This window comes from Marmota flaviventris, chromosome 8 (genome assembly GCF_047511675.1).
Source record: "Marmota flaviventris isolate mMarFla1 chromosome 8, mMarFla1.hap1, whole genome shotgun sequence".
In the NCBI taxonomy this organism is placed as follows: Eukaryota; Metazoa; Chordata; class Mammalia; order Rodentia; family Sciuridae; genus Marmota; species Marmota flaviventris.
The window spans coordinates 107416719-107429708 of record NC_092505.1 but is presented as its reverse complement, the minus strand read 5'-3'; the positions used below and the strand labels follow the sequence as shown (position 1 = coordinate 107429708).

General features: G+C 48.6%; 1 protein-coding gene across 1 annotated transcript in view; it reads left to right on the top strand.

Moving 5' to 3' along the window:
- Positions 1-2232: 2232 nt before the first annotated feature.
- Positions 2233-12990, top strand: part of Mindy4b (MINDY family member 4B) — a 28688-nt gene continuing 17930 nt past the window's right edge. The window contains exons 1-5 of the mRNA XM_027933680.2: positions 2233-2339; positions 2571-2598; positions 4276-4443; positions 11398-11517; positions 12178-12269. Coding sequence (XP_027789481.2) covers positions 2233-2339; positions 2571-2598; positions 4276-4443; positions 11398-11517; positions 12178-12269 — 515 coding nt within the window. The remainder of the gene's footprint in view (positions 2340-2570; positions 2599-4275; positions 4444-11397; positions 11518-12177; positions 12270-12990) is intronic.

The following is a 12990-nucleotide window of genomic DNA, read 5'->3' as shown; positions in this document are numbered from 1 at the left end:
CAGCCCAGTCCCTGGTTACTGTTGCTGCTGAAATAGTAGCACCCAGACCAAGGGGGGACTTCTCACACTCAGGAAATCCCAGCTCTCTCTCTTTCCCTCACTTTCCTAAGTAAATCTGTTTGTACCTCTATTCCACGCATGCTTAAATTTCTTTCCACGATGTTTGTCAAAAACCCCACTAGTTCTGATTCCCCTGGGGACTCCTCAGACCTCCTCCAGTGACAAAACTATGATTCAGAACCAGCAGTCTGGACCAGAGGTCCCCTGCCCCCTTGCCTGTCCTCTGTGCTCCTGGGGCCCAGGACACGTCCTCACAGTGTGTTCCCTGCACTGCCTATGTTTCCTCCACCACAGAGGAGTGGGAATCATACCTTTTCGCCTTGGCATCTCCAAGTGCCCAGCACGGAGGGAACATGCAAAATATGCATATTGAACCCAACAGAATGGACTTGTCTAATCCCCAGGATTTACGCTCCAGCCTTTACAGAATTCTATGTGAATTAGGACCCAGACATCGGCCAGAATTCACAGATTTAATAATGATTCTTAAGAAAAATGGTTTTCTTAGCTGTTTCCCTTTCCTGGTTTGGTGTTGTTAAATAATTTAAATGACAGATCTAGAATTTATTTTTTAATATGACTTTCTAAATAGGAAATGCCAGAACATTTCTCATCATTTTATTATTTGAGAGTAAGGATCATGTAATTTCTTATTTCTTTTTCTACACTAGGGGTGCCTAATAAATATTAAATACTGATGCTATCGTTACAACTAAAGAGGAAAGCAACAACACCTTCTCTTTAAAAATAGGAGAATTTATGGTTAGAAAAAAAAATATGAAAAGATTTATTCATGCCCCTTATGTTTGCAACAAAAATCCTAAATCTGAGAGAGCTTTATGAACCTGTGAATATGAAATAGTTAAACCATCAACAAAAATTAGCTTAAGAAACTGTTGGCAGAGGACTCCCAAGCCAGACTTTGGAAACTTAGGTCCACCTTGGGTTATTTGGTACCTTTCTGTTTTAAGTTATTTGCAATATTACAAATAAGCAATCCCCTAGTCCCTCACCACTGCAGCTAAAATACATCCAAGTCACCTCTTTGCCTTTTGACCTCTTAGCATTCCTGGGATTTTATATAACTCACATCAGAAATATCTATAGAGAAAACAACTTGCCACTAAGGAGGTTCAATCATGAGGTTCAAAAAAGTCAGAAGAGATGAGGAAAGTGTTCTGGTAACCAGTATTGGGTTTTTATAAAACCCATCATTTTGGTCTGGCTTGCAGGATCCAAGGAGTGTTTTTTGGGGGGAGGGGGATCTGAATTCTGCAGGTAGACCAACAAGCTAGAACCCCAGACAGGATGGGTGTTGAAGACTTGCTTCTGCCTGGTCAGAATGATGTGTCTTCCTGCTCAGAAGACAGCAGTCTTCTCCTAAGACCTTCAGCTGACTGGGGGAGGCCCCCCCTGAGATGGAGGGTAGTCGGTCTCACTCACTAAGAGCCTCCTGATTTAAAAGTTAATCACATCTTTAAAAAAAGCAAAAACCTTCACAGCAACATCTAGACTGGTGTTTAAGGGCACAGATATGGGCACCACAGCCCAGTCCAGTTGACAAGCAAAATTAACCACCGCGGCCATCAATATTCCTTGTTGTGCCAGTTACTGCAGCTACAATTCTTTCAGCCAATAGAAGATGATGACCTTTAGATTTCTCCCGGGACAGAGAAAACTAGTTCCTTCTTCAACCATGTGAAAGCTGGTATCTTCCTTGGCTTATGGAGTACACCACGGTAGGTGATAAAGCTTTGGGGGCGAGCAGGGTGGCTTTCTCTCCCTTTGGCATTGTATTTCTGTCCCACAGACTCTTCCAAGGAGACCTCCAGCATAAGGAGCTATCACATTCCACCACAAGGCATCTCTCATCAACTAAATTGTCTCAGGTGCTTTGAGACAGTAAGTAATTGGAATCCCTTCATTTATAAATCTGTGTCCTGGATTAAACATTCATGGCACCCAAACAGTGCACAAACACACCTCGTTTGACCTCCAATGAAAGTTTCATCAGGATCTGACAGCAGGGGTTTCATGAGCCCTGAGCAGCAGGTGTGCTCTCTGTGCTGGCCAAAGCAGGGACATCCCCACCATCCGGCCTTCTGCTCCAGACCCACCTCCCTCCCGTCTAAACAACTCCTGCTTCCACTTCTTCACGTTACCCAAACGAATATGGAGGTCTCCAGTGGGAAGCAAAGCCCTCCAGAGCTGGATTTAGAGGAAATAACTAGGAAGATTGTATTTCTTGATAAATGGAGGGAAATCTTTAGTTATCACAGGTAAGAGGTGTTGTTCTCCCGTTTCTCCAGAGACAGAGTGGCTAGGGGTGTTAAGTAATCAACTCTGATGCTTGCTGCATGAGGAGTTTCCATTAGAGATGCACGTTTGGAATGCTTGCTGGGGAGCTGCGACAAAGACTTCCCCAGCGAGGCTGGGGCTTGGGGAGGTTCGAGAATGTGAGCTTCGGATGCAGTGGGTAATTTACTCCATGTTTTCTCCTTCGCTTATAGGTTGGGAACCAATAATGCAACTCCGCAGGTAATTACTTTCCCCGGGCCAATGTGTTTTCCTCTAGTAGCTTCTTCAAACAATCACATTAACAGCACAATCTGCATTTATTCAATGCACATAATGTCACTCAGGCACTAGCATTTAATGCGTGAAAGCTGGAGAGACTAGAAAGCCTGTGAAGATTTTATCTGGTGCTTTCTCCCTTCAGAAATGTCTTCTTACTTTTAAGAGCTACTTTTCATCATTAAGAGCACCATATGGTTATTATTTTAGAAAAAAAGTAATAGAATTTGAAGTTCCTACACTTGTGAAATAACACTAGAATCTGACAAACCAGCGCGTCAATGTCCCTGAAGAAAAGTAATTTTGAAAATAGTTATCATCTTTATTCAGCATCTGACAAACTGCTTTCCTTTACCATTTTCAAATAAGGGAGAGATGACTGAATTCAGGTGTTAAAAAAAAGGTGTTTTGTAATCAGTATATTAAAATCTCTTACTCAGTATAAGATGAAAGATGTTTGTACCTCACGTAACCTGCAGAGGTTGAGAGGTAATGGACTTTGTACTGCAGGCAGTACATCAATTTCTGAGCCAACACAGCATAAAATATTTAGGTGATTTTCCTAGCACTAATACATATGATCAAGCAATTGGATTATTAAAATTTTAACTGTAATGCTAAAGCATCTTGCTTCAAGTAACCTGTGATCAAAAGCCTTATTTGTGCTAAAGCCTTCTTAACCATAGTCTAAATTAGAATCTGGGAGATAATACTTCTATTTTCGTCCTGAAAGTATTAAATGGAGATAGCTACATTTTGGGGGGATAAAACATTCAAAAGATAAAACAATCTCTGAAAGGAAAAAGTAAATAAGTGTCAAGTTATGCTCTACACAGGGCGGGGAAACCCCACTGGCACAAATGTAAAGATTTTCCATTTGATTTACAAAATGCATCTTCTCCCATCAGTAGCCTGTGCCTCAGATGCTGCGGTTCTGAGATAAGAAAGCATCTTTGCCTCTAGGAATACAGAAAAACGAAGAAGGCCGTGTCCTTCACATTTCAGCTCCAATGGGGAAGTTCCTTTCACGGTGTTAGTACCCATGTTGAATAAATCAGAGGAAGCGTGGAGGCTAACTTGTGCTGAAATGCCAGCGAATCAGTCAAGAAAAGTTAAAAGAGATTTTTTTAAAAGGTGGGGGTGGGCATTTAAAGAAGAAAATTATTACACTCCCTTATGGGACAATAGGAATCGGAAAGAACTGAACAGAGGAAACTCGATTCACTTATTGGCCAATAAGCATTATGATGGGGGTGCCCCACGGACAGAAAAAAAGCAGCCCACGTTCCTAAGACGCTATCTTTTCCAAACAAGCAACGGTGACATTTACATTCTTCTCTAAACATAATTTCAAGTCAAGGCCTCGATAGCATTAATTATGTTTCCATAGTTACATTTCACCTCTCTGGGTCTCATAAAACTTACAAGAAACTCCTTTGACCCAGACCCTGGGATTTTTAAAAAATATTTCCATCTCTTTTATCGCTATTTATTACAAATTTCAGGCATCTTTAAAAGTGAGACAGCATTTTCTGAACACTGATATTTCAAAGAGAAAGAGAAGACGTGGAACAGGTTATCCTGTCTTTCATCTTTATTCTGTTTGCTTTGTCTCTTTTGGGCGGCTGGCATTTTATACAGAACCATGAGGGGAATGCTGCGTCTGCTGATGGAACTGGAGATGGGACAGGAACAACTCAGCCCAGAGGACAGGGACGTTGGCCACCCAGGGGCCTTTGTCCTATTCCCAGGCCCTCCGTCATCTCCTCAAAATTGGGCGGCTCTCCTATCTCCCTGACGGTGGCCACAGTAAGTATAGCTGGTCAATTAAACATGAAACAGGACCCGGTCTTGGCAGAACCAGACTGGGAATCTTACCCGCTCTCGGGAGAGTGTTGTTGAAGATCAGACTACAGATGGCTGGGATTGGTGAAAGGAGAATAGAACTTAAATGACTTATTGATGGCATTTCCCAAGGACACGGGCGACAGTAGCCATTTCCTCATGAATTCTGAAAGTCTCTCTTTACTGACTCCCTCAAAATGACAGTTAAATTCGAGACAGGGAGTTGCATTCAAATGTTCTCTCTGGAAGGTAGACTGGGTCGGTCCTCTAAGAAGCAGGCAGACCACGGAGAACTGGGAATGCATGAGTCTCGGGGCAAAGAAGAGTCATAGGAGAGGACCCTGCAGGCGTGGGGGCAGGAGGGGGCTCAGTCCTGCGACAGGAGCTGATCTCAGGAAGGGCTTCTTACTTGGGACTGTTGATTAATATATAGATTAAAAAAGAACCTGGCATTTGAGGATCCAAATGGATCTGGAATATTGGTCCCAGGGACTGTTTGTTTGATTCGAGTCTGGATCAGGATGAAGATGAGGCTGATGCAGAGAAGTAGCCAGGAGGTGAACCTAGAGATATCTCAGGGGTCACATAGGCCGAGTTGGAGGTGATGTCTTGGCAGATGTCCAAAGGAGCAGCTGTCGTGGTTGAAAAGACACAATTGGAAATGGGAAGTGAGGGCAGGGGCAGGTCAAAGCAGAAATACCAGGCAGGTAAGAGTCCCTCCAGTTGGGTTGCTCTCCAACATGGTGCTTTAAGTTGTAATGGAGCTCAGGCTTCCCAGGACAAGCCACCCAGGTTGGCACCACCCCTCAAACACCCATGACACTCTAGAGCCTCAGGCAGGGACCTTTCTTTGGGGCCCTAAGAAAAAGTGTTGGAAGAGGCACTTCCTTCCCAAGAGCATGCTCCCACACACCTGGCACACCTGCAGAGATGCCCCAGGACTAGCCCAGATCTGGGCAAAGACTGGCAGCATCTGCCCTGCACCAGGCCACCATGTATGTGAAGTCGGGCATTCTGTGTGCTGCACACAGGGACCCGCTGAGAGGAGTGGGTGGGGCCAAACCCTCAGAGAAACCACACAGAGCCTCAGGTAGGGCCTCTGGCTGCTGTTGGAGCTATGGGTGAGTGACCCCAAGTGCAGCCTTTCAGTATAGCCTTTCCTGAAGCTCCCCAGATACACATGGGGACCAGAGCCCCTGAACTCCTTGGGATTGTGTGACCTCTCAGGCTTCCTGAGCCGCTCTCCACTGCCACACTTCTGTACAGATGTGCTGGGCCTCGCTCCCTTTCTCCTGTGAACACGCTGCCTCCATCTGCCTTCCTCTCCGGCTGGCAGGGGAGACAGGCAGACAGGGGCTCTCTGAGAGGCTGCGCTGTGCTCATTGGCCTTGATGCCCCTGGTAGGAAGATATGTGTCTTGTACCCTCCTTTCAGCAATGAAGATAGTGACACTAAGTCCTGTCAGCGCCCAGTCCTTGGTGGGCCTGCTGCCCACATGGTGCAGCCCAGAGGTCAGAGCAAGTATAAACCCCAAACCAGAAATCCAAAATGCTCCGAAATCCAAAACTTTTCAAGAACTTGACGTGACAGGTGGACAATTCTACCCGTCACTTCCTATGATGAGTCACAGTCAAAATGCAGGTACATTAAAAATATCATATAAAATTACCTTTGGGCTGTGGGTACAAGGCCCATCTGAACTATAAGTGAATTTCATGTCCAAACTTGGGACCCATTCCCAGAGGGTCTTACTATGTATGCTCAAATATTCCAGAATCCAAAAACCCAAAACATTTCCAGCCCCAGGCATCTTCTTTTTTAAAAACTTATTGGTGCATTACAATTATAGACAATATTGGATTCATTGTGACATACTCGTCGTAACGCACATAACATGATTTGATCAATTTCACTCCCCAGCATGTCCACCTTCCCTCTCCTCCTCCCTCCCCCTGAATCCTCCCTCTGCTCTACCCAGGCATTTTCAGTGAGGGATAATCAGCTCTTATGTGCATTTTACTTGATAATGTTTCAATGAAAAATCTTTCATAAAAATATATTCTTTGTTTATGCACAGATTTCTTATGGAGAATATCATTTAAAAAGTAATACACCTCTGAAAAATAGGCTACCTTTTATATGAAAAAAGAAAAACTATGATTCTATTTGGTATTTGCCTGTGTATTAAAAAAAAATGAATCCCAGAAGATTTCATCAAATACCACAGGGGCTCAGAGGGTACGGGAGACAGGGATAGGAGGGAGTGTGTTCACAACGTACGTTCTGGACTCTGGAATTTGAACCATGCAAATGTACTCTCTATTTTTAAAAACACACAAATCTTAAAAATAGAAAAGCACTCACAGATGTTTGTGAAGTCTTTTCTCTCCATAGGAGAGCAGACCTACTCTGGATGCTCCCACTTACCAACAAACACACACAGAGAGGTGCCTGGAGACCTCCCCAGTGGCTTTTCCAAGGTGATTCTCTCCCTTTGCAAAAGACGGGGAGACAAGATCCAGACCACTGCAGCCTTAATCAGGGGGATGTCCCAGAAGTAGAGATAATTGATCTTTTTTAAAAAAAATGAATTTGGACTTATTCCCATCACGTGGGCCAGATGATAGTATGTCCTTTAAATAGCAGCAGCATTAATTAAACACGCCCTGGACTCCCAGATGATGAGCTTGGGGTTCTGAATGTTTGTCCCGGGCGGGTTTGGAAGCTTGGCTGATTCTGCTCCACATTTCAACAGCACAGTCACCTGGCAAGTTACAGAGCTATTGGGTCCTGCTGGCCCAGGGGAGCCCTTTGTCCTCCTGCCCTTCTCCGTGGGGAGTAGGGGGGCCTGGGACACCTGACCCTGGCACACAGTGGCCACCGGGACCCGCTCAGATGCCGAGGCTGCATCAGTGGGCCCTGTGCCTGCACTGGCCTCATGGCTCCTACCTCCTGCCTTGGGTTGTCCTCCTGAGCTGGGCAGCTTCCTTCTGTCCCTCAACCTGCTGGTGGAAGGAGCTCTGGCCAAGGCTGCTGGCCCTGTGAGATCATGGAGAGGATGCGTCTGCCCCACCAGAAGCCCTTCCCCAGCCTCCTCCATCCCCAGCCCTTCTTAGAGACCCAGCCTGGGATTTCTTCCCTCAGACTCTTATTGGCAACCAAGGACCAGACCCCTCATGAGCTGCAGCACCAGCCCGTGGCAGTATCGTGGTAAAAATGTATCACCAAGATGCCCAAAGATGGCTCTGGGAGACCATATGAACAGAGCTGTCATAGAAGGAGGTCAGGCAGGGGTGGCTTAGCGGGCAGTGAGACAGAGCCTGGTGCCCTACACATGACACCTGGCTCCCAAGTGGACCTCAGAGGGTGGTAATCAATCAATACAGGACAGGGGCTCTTCTTGCACTTTCCACCTGCCTTAGCCCAGGAGGCTAACCTGTCCTCTCCATCAATGCAGCACCCTCCTCCTCTGACCTCCTGTTGAGGTCAGACTGGGGAGTCCTGCAGGGAGACTGAGGGCAGGTGGGGAAGGGAGCCAGGTTGCCTAGTGCTGGCTTAGTCCCTCTGCTCTCCTGGAAGTCCCTTCCTGTTTCCTGTCCCCACGCTCCTTTAGGTCTAGAGGTCACGATGACTCCCAACTGCTGCTAGGAAACTGTATTAGCACGGTGGTGTCCCCACACCCAGCCCAGCCTTGGGGAGGGTGTCGTGTTAAACTTCCCTCCGGCTGACCATCCTGGTTGGAGAGTGCCACCTGCCTGGCACTGGGATCCTGCTGGTCTGCACCAGAGACCTGCCCTCTCTGAGGATGTGACCTTGCATGCCACTCGCTGCTCTGGGCCTCCAGTCCTGGAGCTGTAACATGAAAGGGCAAAATGAGATGCTTTCATTCAACGAATTCTTACGTCCAGCCCTCCACATTCCAGGGGTGATGCTGGAATCTGAGAAGCTACAACAAATGTGACAGCCAGGACTCCACCACACAATCAGATGGCCCAGCGCATGACTGGCTTAGGACTCGGGAATTCCAGAATCTCGGATTCCATGGCAGTCCCAAATTCATGAGGCAAAGAGAAATCTAGGGAAGAAGCCTCAACGAGGGTTATTCTAACTCAAGTTGGGACTGGATGGGGACAGGTGGCTGTGGGAAACTCTCACCCCAGGGACGAGGGACAAGACTGTCAGGGTAGGAAGTTCAACCTCTTGGGAAGAATGACTCGGGACCCATCTTCTGTGTGTGTGTTGTTGATGCCAATCGTGGTCATCATGACAGTGACATGGAAGGCAGAGCCAGGAGAGGGGAATGTGTCACAAAGCGCAAAGGAGGAACCGTGAACTGTCCCTGGACGTGTTAAGCTGCAGTGATTGCTCCAGTCACTTACAGGCAGTCACCACGTGCCTCCTGTTCCCGGGCAGCAGACAGGCCTGCCATCAAACCTGCGTAGGGCGATCTTCTTGTATGATGTGGAACAATGTCCTGCGGTGAGAGGGCTCGCTCTTGCCTCTGGTGGCCTGGCTGGGGAGCCTCCCAGAGGTGCAGCGGGCGGGCGGAGCTGAGTGGAAGGCGGCAGCTGGCAGCAGAACAAGGAGTCTGGACGGCTTGCAGGAATTTTCAAATTGGATCCGAGTTCTCAGGCTTCCAGTCTCAACAGTCTTAATCTTTCACACTTAGCATGGTTTCTCCTCCCTGCTTCCTGCCAATCTCTGGTCTTTCTCCATCTGTGTTGGGACTTTCTTCCACACCGCACAAGATGTCCCCGCAGAGACAGGCTGTGTTTTCACGAAGGCAACGACGCTTACATTCACTCAGCACTTGGGTTTCCAAAGCCCTTTTCCATATTCCTCCTTCAGTCCTAGCCATGATGTGGACCAAGAAGGAGTCCCCACTTCTGAATTAGCAAGGAAGGAAGGTTTGGCAATTTCCCCACGTTCCTGGGGCCAGTAAGAAACAGAGATGGGCTTCTCGGCCCTTGGAGGTCCTCCCGAGCTGTTCCATCATCATGTCAGGGAAACCCTCCTGTCATCTTCGAGGCCCTCCCTGGGGCATTGGAGGCTGGTGGCCCTCTCCAGCCACCGTACACGCTGCGTCTCTCCTCCCAGAGCCTCTCCTCCAACACCCTGGGCCCAAGACCGCTGCGTAGGTTTTCTGCAAGCGCACGACCAGGTCCTCTTCACACTGAGATGCGCCTGCCTTGATTTCTCTGGAGAGACCACCTTTTCTTTTGAGCTGGGAGCAAAAATGATCAGGAAGAAACCTGCAGCCATGAAACCAACCTGGGCCTGGCTCGGGAAGAGTGTTCTAGATGCATGTTTCTGTGTTTCCCCTTTTGAGAAGCAATCAGAGCTGCTCTCGGGCTCTGCTGGGAAGGTGGCACGGCTTGGACCACCTGGGCTCTGGGCTCCATTTGTTCACACTCTTCAACTGGCTTTAGGGTATGGCTACAGGGACTTTCCATTCTCAGTGTCCACTCAGCTGTCCCTACCCCACCCCCACAAGTTCCTAGTCACCCTGAACTTCTCATTCCCCATCCAGGAGGCCCAGGGCACTTGCCTGAATGTCTGCAGAGCCTCTTCCCATCCCCCTGCTTCAGGCTTCTGCATGGTCTGTCTCAGTGTGGGGACCTGTGCCTCTGCTGGAACGTGCACTTTTAGGGATGTAACATACGTAACGCATCTCAGATGATTTTGGTTTCCGGGGAGGGTGTCCTCCCTTGCGCACTCGGGCAGACCAGGGGAAAGACTGGGTAAAGGGCAGTCCTGGCTGCACCCCTTTACCTTCTCACTCCCTTCCCAGTGGTGATGAGGGCCAGAGCTTTCACAGCAGAGGTTTCTTGCTGTGATCGATAAAGTTGCTTGATTTCCACTGGGTTCCTTATGGATGGCAAGAGAGCTTGACTTCCATGTAAGGAAGCGGTATCAAGTGTCCTTTCAAAATAAGGTTTCTAAATCACAAGAAGTCACCAACCTAATTAAAGATGTTGATTAAGGAGTAGTTGGCACACAAAAATGGTAGAAAACACAAAGTCAGCCCATTTAGGACCATGGTGGGAAAGACGTGGGACACCGTGGGACCCCCTGCTGTTTCCACCTAGGGCTGCCTGAGGCCAGGTGCTTCCCTTGCCTGGTGGGAGGAGGCTTGTACCACAGCTACTTCACAGAATCAAGTGAATGCAATGAGTGTAAAGGACTTAGCCCAGGTTTGGCATGGGGAAGTCTCAACAGGTGACAGGGGCTGTTCACCAGCCTAGTTCAAATAACATCTCCTCCCTGAAGCCTTCCTGGGCAACTCAGCCTAAGGTCTCTGTCCCTCTGTCTCAGGGTTCTGTCCTGTACAGCACTTTGGGTGTCAGACTTTGACCTGCCCGCACTCCACAGTAGCTCGTACCTGTTAAAGATGAGTAAGTCTTCAGCTGTGAATGGACCCCCACCCTGTCTTTTTTATTTTCCATGAGTTTCATTGATAAAGACTTGTTCCTACTTTTCTGGGAAGATCTAAAAGACCCTCTCAGATCTCAGTGTGCGGTTTGCGCACCCAGGACAACTTCAGAGATCCCAGCAGGAATGCTTGTTCACTTCACTGGAGTCACTACTGTGCTGAGGCCACAAACATGAGGTCCCATCCTGTCCTTATTTTTCCCCCCTGGATCAAGAGAGAAAACCCCAGAGGCAGGAGAAGCAGATGTTATAGTCAGGGCCAGAGGGGCTAGAGGCCAGGAACAGAGCAGCAGCACGTGGCGGACTCTGAGGGACATGACCAGGAGGGGACATGAGACCAGGGACACGGCGTGTCGGACATGCTGAGTGGACCCTGATATGAACGTGCTGCCCCCACTTGGTGCCTGGAGACCTGGTCATGGACTGTGGGCAGGAGGGTGTATGGAGGACTCTCTTTGGCTGATAGTTTACTTCCTCTCCTTTCAGAAGCTGCGGCAGAGCCTCTTTGGAAACACCGTCCACATCTTCAGCTATGACTGGAACAAGGCCTATTTCAAGTTCCACAGTCCTTTCTCTGACCTCGCGTTTGCTTTGGAAGTGGCAAAGGTAACAGCCAGATGGTGGTCTTGTTAGATCCCTAGTCTCTCTCCTTCCCTCTGTGTGGGCATGAACCATGTTTTCATCACAACCACACGTGCACAATTTGAAATGTAACCTCAAATGATAAAAGACTTCAACCTCACCACATACTGCCTAGTTATGATAGAGTCCCCACCTCCTTGTTCTCCTGTCTCTTCTTCCCAAATTCTAAGCATCCCTGAAGATTCAGAAGCAGAGGGAAATCTACAAACTTCCCTCTGGCTTGTTTGAAGTCTCAACAATTCCTGTGTGGTCACAGGCACACCCACGTTCCCAGGCCTGGCCAGCTAGTTGTGTGCCTGCTCCGAGTCTGCAAGTCTGACTAGAAGCAGGGGCAGAGTGTTGGGAGGATGGGGGGCAACAGGTTCCCAGGAACCTGTCTGGGGGCTCTACAAGTCATTGCAGATTCTAGCCGGCCACGGTACCCTGCTACAGCAAAGGGCAGGGGTGCACGGGGACAGAGCAGTGTCCCTTCATGAAGCCCTGGGGTACCAGGAGGGGGTGGGATGCAGAACAGGATGGAGAACCAGGTCCACTCCCAGGGGCTCTTTGCCATCCCATGGTTCTGCTGCAGTGGTAGAGCCCATCGCACAACTTCGCCCTCACTGCTCACCCTCCCCGTCCCAGGGAGGCCCCCGGAGCATTCAGATGGCTGTACAAGGGTCCATCATCAAACATCTCTTGTTTACCAGGAAGGACAGAGACTGCCACCTTCGCAGGTAAGAGCACTGTGAGCAGTGCGGAACAGTGACCAGCTTCATGGAGACCTTAATACGCTAAATAAGCATACTGGACAGGGCGGGTGGCCTCAGGAAGGACTTGTGCTCCTAAAGCAGAAGGCAGACGTGATCAGCTCCCCCAGAGGGGCTGGGCTGCAGCCCTGGGATGGGGGGCCTCCTGCCGTCCCTTCAATGTCCAGCGGCAGGAATGAGGTTGACAGGTTTCATGCTCCACTGCGGACCACCCTGTCAGGCAAAATTATGCCCCAGGTCTCAGGTGAGCTCACCTGTCCATACTTGATGGGAAGCCGTAATCTTAACAATTCTAGGGGGAACCACGGAGGTGGTTCAAACCTGGTGAATGAAGGCTCCATCCTCCTACTTTACCAGTCTGACAAGGGACCGTGATTACTATTTACTAAAATAGTTCCTATTTACTAAAATCAGCTCAAAACTTGTTCAAACTGACGTTATTCTTAGAGGTTAACAACCGCCCCCCATCATGTGCAGAGAGCCCTGTGCTGTGTATCAGAGGAAATGGAAATCAGTAAAAGGCAAATATCTGCCCTCGGGCTAGATGAGTCATCCCCACCAGGAACAAAATATATAATGTATTCTAAGGTCACGGATTGCCAGGTCCCTCCCGCAGAAGCACGGCACACAGTGGGGATTTTTATGTCGGTGATTTATTCTGGGTGTGCCCTCCAGAGAGCCCCGTGAG